Here is a 7324-nt window from a genome sequence, read left to right as displayed (position 1 = left end):
CTCTACTTTACTTACATTTTTGTTTTTTAAGATTTATGTGTTATACAAATACAAATTGTTTACGCGTAGAATTTTCGATTGAAAAAACGAAAATGTAGCTTTTGTAACAAAAATATGGTAACGAACATTGACTTACAAATAAATGGACGACGGGTCTAATACAAAAACCACGAAAAAAATGTCCCAAGTCAACCTATTCGAAATTTAAATTGTAATGTCATCGCAGTATCGCGCTGTCAGTAGAACAAATGAAGACTAAAGCGGAGTTTATCGCTCTGTATACGATTTTAGCGCCTTACAAGTGCGGACACTTTTTAGCGCGGACCCGACGTCCATATTTGTAAGTCAATGGTAACGAAACATAGTTTTCAACTCAAGTACCCTGGCAACACTGTTTTAGCCACATTTTAAAACTAAAAGTTTGACAGCTGACGTGTAAAGTGTATTCGTCGGCCCCAAATAATTTCATAATTCTCAACAAAAAGAAGCTCAAAATGAGCTCCTTTAAGCGTGACAAGAAGGAAGAAGAGGATAGCGGCGGGAATCCATTCCAGAACTTGGACAAAACTATTGTTTTACAAGAGTCGCGGTACTTCAACGAAACTCCGGTTAACCCGAGAAAATGCACGCATATTTTGACGAAAATTCTCTATTTAATCAACCAAGGGGAGAAATTGACCACACAAGAGGCTACGGACGCGTTTTTCGCGACCACAAAGCTGTTTCAATCCAAAGATGTAATGTTACGCAGGATGGTGTACCTGTGCATCAAGGAACTCAGTACATTGGCCCAAGACGTCATAATTGTTACTTCTTCGCTTACTAAAGATATGACTGGTGAGTTGGAATGTGTTTTAGTACTATATTTTTAATATTATCTTGGTGATGAAATTTAAGTGAAAGATATATATCAGGAATGTAGCAAGTAGAGGCCCGTAATTTCTATCTGTCCCTTCGAGAGTTAGGCATCATATTATAGTTACACATATCTTGGCAATAGAACTTGTAAAATATTTGGATTTAATTTATTAATTATGATGCAATGGCCAGTTAAGTGGCCTGAAAACTGGCCAAGTTTTATCAGTTATCTTATATGAAATACATAAAACTACTTATTTATGATTTTTAGGTCTACATTCAGCATTTGAAAAAGTTTTACACATTCATCAAAGCTACCTAATATTTTTGGATATTACGGTAGCTTCCCTCGGGGCCTGTGCTCATCACTGTGACCATTGACTGATCTATTGTGATCACCACTAATTACAGTTCGGAGTCAAGGCCAACAGCATTAAAAACTGAAGGTCTTTCCTGGCTCCAACAGTTTTTATGTGGCCTGTGCCTACCCAGAATAGAACTTCATACGCCCATTAGAGGACAGCACTGGGTGAGGAAATGCACAGGAGTTTCATCCGCCTCGTGGCAGAAACTCTCTGTTTTCTCTCTGCCCAATATTTGACATGTGCTTGTTCAAGCCACAATGCCCTGTTAAGGCTCTAGTCAGCATTCTGATGCCATTCCTGTCAAACGAAGAGCTTCCCTACAGTGTTTTGCACTTAAGGCAGCTATCAGGGCTTTTGAATGCTCAAGACCTTTAGTCTGCAGCCCACACGTCTCGAGACGTGTGTGCTCTCCTTCAGCAGAGTGAGCTTTGCCAGGTCGTGTGCTATCCCTATAAAGGGCTCAGGACCAATGAAGTGAATGAATGAAGAAGGCTGGTGGTAGGCCTCCCTACTACTAGCCTTTGCCAGTTTATCTGCTGCCTCATTACCCTTGACGTCCGAGTGACCTGGAACCTAATGCTGGATCACATTATTCCTTTCGCTGAGAGTATTCAGTATAATACACAGTTCTCTACAATTCTCGAAGTTTGGGTGAGTGACGATAGTGCATGTATAGCGGCTTGAAATGATTTATTTATATCAACCCCTACTATTTGCCTTTGTGTGTATTTATGGCGAAAAATACGCAAAGTAATGGCGGCAGTTTTCAGGTATAAAGAATGACAGCTGGCAATAGAGAGTGGTGACTTCGTAATTGGGCTACTACTTTGAGCTGGTATAGACTTAGTCATAAATGTTATAATATAACCTATCATCTTAGTTCACAGACAATGAAACAATGTCTTTAAACTACATTAATTATGGCCGCTATATCTGTCAGAAAACAAATTTGATTTTAAAACTACTATTTACATCTACAATTGTGCTCGAATTGAAAAAACAAAAACATACTAGTTGGAGATGATAAAACTTTAAAACTATTTTTTTAACTTATTGGGATATGTATATAATGATAAGAGTAAAAAAAATCTTGTATATGCAGTTAATCAATGCTTGCAATAACGAAATTTGTATTTATAACAATATTCATGAAATAGTTTGAAATATCAAAATTCAGGGATTCTACTACCAACACCCAATTATATCCTATTTTAAATTAAATTAAAACCTTATTAAATTCAATCTTAGTTTATCTGTTTCAATGGACAATTAGTTATAATTTTATTTGATAGTTAAGCAAAACATTGGTCCATTGTCCTCATTGGAGGATTGGAGGCCTGTGCATAATAGTAGGAACTGCTTTTTATGACAGAGGAGGTACATAATATAGGTTTTTGCATTAAGTCATCAAAGGTTTTAATAAACCAGTGATTCGGTGTATCTACGTCTAATCTGTCATCTCATATCGTCTTTCTGGTATGCTATTGGGTGTCCTTGTTGATAATATTAAACTATCTCTCATTAAAATACCATGTTTTACAGGTAAAGAAGACCTCTACCGCGCAGCCGCTATTCGCGCTCTTTGCAGCATAACCGACAGCACGATGTTGCAAGCTATAGAACGCTACATGAAGCAGGCCATTGTTGACAAAAACCCAGCAGTCAGTTCTGCTGCCCTTGTGTCTGCTTTGCATCTCTCTTCGAATGCTCCGGACTTGGTGCGCCGGTGGGCAAATGAGGCGCAGGTAAAGTTAGCTATGTGAAAGTGAAATTTGTTATTTAGTACATTAATTCGTATTTAAGAGACTAGGGTTGGTTTATTTTCTATTTCTGTACTGATTATAAATGTTTAAATCTTTACAGGAAGCTATTACATCGGACAATGCAATGGTGTCGTACCATGCTCTTGGCGTCGTTGCGGGCTCAAGAAAGAATGATAAACTGTCCACTGTAAAACTTGTAACACGTCTGTCAAGGTTTTCGTTGAAATCACCTTACGCCCTATGCTATCTTATTCGCCTGGCCGCCCAATTAGTCGAAGACGATGATTCTGAAGGTTCCCAACCATACATCGAATTTATCGAATGCTGCCTTCGCCACAAATCCGAAATGGTAATCTACGAAGCTGCTCATGCCATTGTTAATTTGAGGAAAACGGCCAGAGACTTGGCCCCTGCTGTTTCTGTCTTGCAACTATTCTGTGGATCTTCCAAAGCGGCTTTAAGGCTGGCTGGAGCAAGAACGCTTGCTAGATTGACTGCAAAACATCCTACAGCGGTTGCAGCCTGTGCTGTAGATTTGGAAAATTTGATTTCAGATACAAATCGCTCTGTTGCAACTTTAGCAGTAACAACTCTGTTAGCAACTGGTGCTGAAAGCTCGGTAGATAGACTTATGAAGCAGATTTCAAGTTTCGTGTCTGAAATTTCGGATGAATTCAAGATTGTCGTTGTAAGGGCGATCAGACGTCTGTGTACGAAATTTCCGAGAAAACACCAATCTCTTGCCGCGTTTTTGGCCGGTATGTTACGCGATGAAGGAGGTTTAGAGTATAAAGCAGCTATTGCTGATGCCATAATTGCATTGGTCGAAGAAAATCCGGATGCCAAGGAAACCGGTTTAGCTCATCTGTGCGAATTTATCGAAGACTGTGAGCACACGGCGTTGGCTGTCAGGATCTTGCATTTGCTGGGAAGAGAAGGGCCGAAATCGCGTCAACCATCGCGTTATATAAGATTCATTTATAATAGAGTGATTTTGGAGTCAGGGCCTGTAAGAGCTGCGGCTGTGTCTGCTGTCGCTCAATTTGGGGCACAAAGAGCTGAACTCTTACCAAATATAAGAGTTCTCCTAGCCAGATGTCAGTTGGATGACGAAGATGAAGTTCGCGACCGAGCTATTTACTACAGCGCCATTTTGGACACTGGAGATCAGCAATTGATAAACGACTTCATCGTAAATGTCCCGAAACCAAACGCTGTCCTTCTCGAGAAGGCGCTGAGAGATCATTTGACGACACGTCCTGATGAAACTTTCGATATTCTAAGTGTACCAGCCGAAGAAGAGCCTAAGGAAAGCAAGGAACCAGTTGTCGAGATCGAAGTTAAGAGACCAGTGCAAATGTCCTTGGAAGAAATCTATTCTGAGCAACTGACTAAGATCCCTGGCATAGAACGTCTAGGGCCATTGTTCAAGACAACGCAACCGATAGATTTGACCGAAGCAGAAACTGAATACCGCGTCAGATTGTTGAAACACATCTATGCTAGACATGTTATTCTTCAATTTGAATGCGTCAACACTCTCAGTGACCAATTATTGGAGCAAGTTGAAGTTAAACTTGAAACGCCATCTGAATACGAGATCAAGTCCGTAATTCCCTGTCCCAAACTTCATTACGACAAACCTGGAAGTGTTTTCATCATAGTGGAATATCCTTGCGCGTTCTTCGATAGTTTGGGAACTTTTGGAGCGACTTTGGAGTTCGTTGTCAAGGATTGTGATCCGACAACTGGACAACCAGATCCAGGCGAGGGATATGCAGATTCTTACCCTCTGGAAGAATTTGAAATGGGTGTTTCTGACCAAATCAGAGCTAGAGCTGCCACTGATGATTGGGAACAGACTTGGGAGCGGGCATCAAATGCCCCAGAAGCCAACGATACTTTTGTTTTGTCCCAAAATGATGTTAACGACGCCGCTAAAGCAGTTTGCGAGCATTTGGGACTTCCCAAATCGGCTATAGTCGGTGAAGCTGTGAAAGAAATTAGAGGAGGTGGTATATTCAGGGGCGGAGCGCCAGTTTTGGTTAGGGCGAGGTTGGTTGCGAGCAGTGGTAATGTGACAATGCAGTTATCAGCGCGCTCACCAAGGGAAGACGTTGCTACCCTCCTTTTGGCAGCCGTTGGTTAAATGTAATTACAGGACCACCAACTTATCTGTGATACGGAACGCGTAAGTTCGAAAAACAAAAACTTGGAACACTGCATAAACACTAATATATAAATATCACAGATAAGGGAGTGGATTTGTACTTATTATTTACAATTCACTTTGGAGACAAATTTGTTAAAATTGATTTAGTTATTTTTCAAATACGTTTTTAAGATTCAGCTCGAAGATAAGAAAAGTTTTCTTTACCATGTAGATAGTATGCACGGCATCAATGTCGGTTGTACACTTCCGGTATAAGTTGACACACGGCTCCATGAGTGGATGTAGCAAAACTAGGTTTGATAAAACCTGTTCATACTGGCACCGTAGCGAACCATAAGGTCGTTCGTATAATATTAATTATTTATTTAAAGTCGAGATTTGTTTGAGATGATATTATATTCTAAATTAAAATATACCTTTAACTCCAAATGCAAAATAATTCCAATTTATTCATAATAGAATATCTAGTATAACAGCCAAACACATAACGTAATGATTTACAACCCTTAAACAAACCTATATCTAGCACCATTTTCTGTCTGGTAATTTTTGTCATTTGCAGTGCCTCTACAATGGGTGACAGATTAGCAACCGCGTGCATTTAACACACTTATACAGCGAGTTGTATATGAGACTCGGGTACAGATTCAAGGGAACTATTTTTAATATTCTAAAAGCTCATTTTGGTGTACACCTTTTGTATGGAACAGCTGACGTTTCTTTGCGATTGCCGATTCTTACGGACTTCGTCATGGTATTTAACCTGTTAAAAGTTGTCCCGTGGTTTAAAAATATCCTGAAGGGAATCACCACTTGTCGACACGGAATTGCATTAAGACGGTCAGAAAAACCGTTGTATCGAAGCAATAAAAGCGAAAAAGTGGTTACGCGTTAATTTGTGTGGTCCTTCCCAGAGTGCAATTACCAGGGTCCATGGTATAAGGCTAACAATTCCACATCAAAGTGAATTGTACTTATGGTATAGTTGCTATGAAAAGTTTATATTATAGGAATAGTATTAAAAGATATTCCATTTAACCATCATTCAAAGTCATCTGTAGCGAAGGACAAATCTAGCGGAAATTATGCGCTTGTAATGCGCACGCGCGGTTTTTATGACAATTCGAAAAAAAATTAACGAAGTTGTCGGACAGCCTTTTCAAAATGTTTTCGCGTAAAAAAGGCGAATATTTTATTATACTTTTATATGAAATTACTGGAAAAAAAACATGTATATTACGTGTAAAGTTTTTGAAGAAGTGTTGTTAAACTTAGTGAAAATTTATGCATTATGAATAGCAAAAAAATGATGTTGATAAAGCTGTAGTTGGTGAATAGTGCTTTAGTTTGTCAATTACTCATCCAATAACTATCTTTAACAATAAAAAGTCCTCTTCTATTGTTTAAAATTACAAGTACTTATTAAGAAATTGGGAATGACAGTTTCTGGAAATTGCTCGAACTGTCTCTTGAGAGAAGTATCACCGCATTGTGTTTAAAATTTTCACATCCGAGCGGATAGTTTCCGCTTGATTGTTTGCGCCTTAAGTTTTTACAAGCTCTGTGAAAGTAAAAAAAAATGTAATATAATTTCAATACAAATGTACCTATTAAGTTTCTTCTTCAAATTATACTTTATTCTTTGTGTTTGTATTTACAATTAAGTAAGTAAATAAATAAATAAAACAAAACAATGTGTTTTAATGTTTTAATATGTTCGATTAATTAACAAAATAACATTATTTCAGTCACAATAATCAACTTAAAGATAACAATATGGCTTTGATGGCGCCTTCAAATTAGGTGCTTATAAAAGCGCTACAGTGGCGCTACTACTAATTTTCATACAATATTTAGGTCACGCTTTAGTTTGTTGTTTGTCCATGATTGTTATAAGGTATGATTTCCACATCAGTCCGTCAAAGAAGTTCTGAGATAAACGCCTCGCTGCTGTCTAATCGTTGACGTTTTGGACCAATATTAACTGACTACATACATCGATATTGTCACTGGCCCAAGTCTAGTGGTCGCTATTAAGAGTACATACTACCTTATCTCGAATTCAAATTTCTCTCGTACTAAATCGGTTCTATTGCGCGGGTCGAACGGCAGAGTCACTGGCTGGATTAAGAATTTTTTTTTTACAAACGAATTTAAAGCTATTT

The 7324-nt window shown here is 38.5% G+C and overlaps 1 protein-coding gene across 1 annotated transcript; it reads left to right on the top strand.

Moving 5' to 3' along the window:
• Positions 1-494: 494 nt before the first annotated feature.
• LOC113232202 (coatomer subunit gamma) lies at positions 495-6735 on the top strand. Its single transcript, XM_026466845.1, has 4 exons — positions 495-837; positions 2766-2968; positions 3087-5169; positions 5201-6735. Exons 1-3 carry the CDS (start codon positions 495-497, stop codon positions 5133-5135), a joined length of 2595 nt encoding a protein of 864 aa, XP_026322630.1. The 3' UTR covers positions 5136-5169; positions 5201-6735.
• The last annotated feature ends 589 nt before the right edge of the window (positions 6736-7324 follow it).

This window comes from Hyposmocoma kahamanoa, unplaced genomic scaffold, assembly GCF_003589595.1.
Source record: "Hyposmocoma kahamanoa isolate Upper Pololo Valley unplaced genomic scaffold, ASM358959v1 67, whole genome shotgun sequence".
Lineage (NCBI taxonomy): Eukaryota > Metazoa > Arthropoda > Insecta > Lepidoptera > Cosmopterigidae > Hyposmocoma > Hyposmocoma kahamanoa.
Note: the sequence above shows the minus strand (reverse complement) of the source record. Positions and strands in the feature narration are given on the sequence as shown.

Coding starts and splice junctions, on each gene's coding strand:
- LOC113232202 (XM_026466845.1), top strand. CDS start 495: ATGAGCTCCTTTAAGCGTGACAAGAAGGAAGAAGAGGATAGCGGCGGG. Junction 838..2,765: donor GCTTACTAAAGATATGACTG/GTGAGTTGGAAT, acceptor CATGTTTTACAG/GTAAAGAAGACCTCTACCGC. Junction 2,969..3,086: donor GGTGGGCAAATGAGGCGCAG/GTAAAGTTAGCT, acceptor AAATCTTTACAG/GAAGCTATTACATCGGACAA.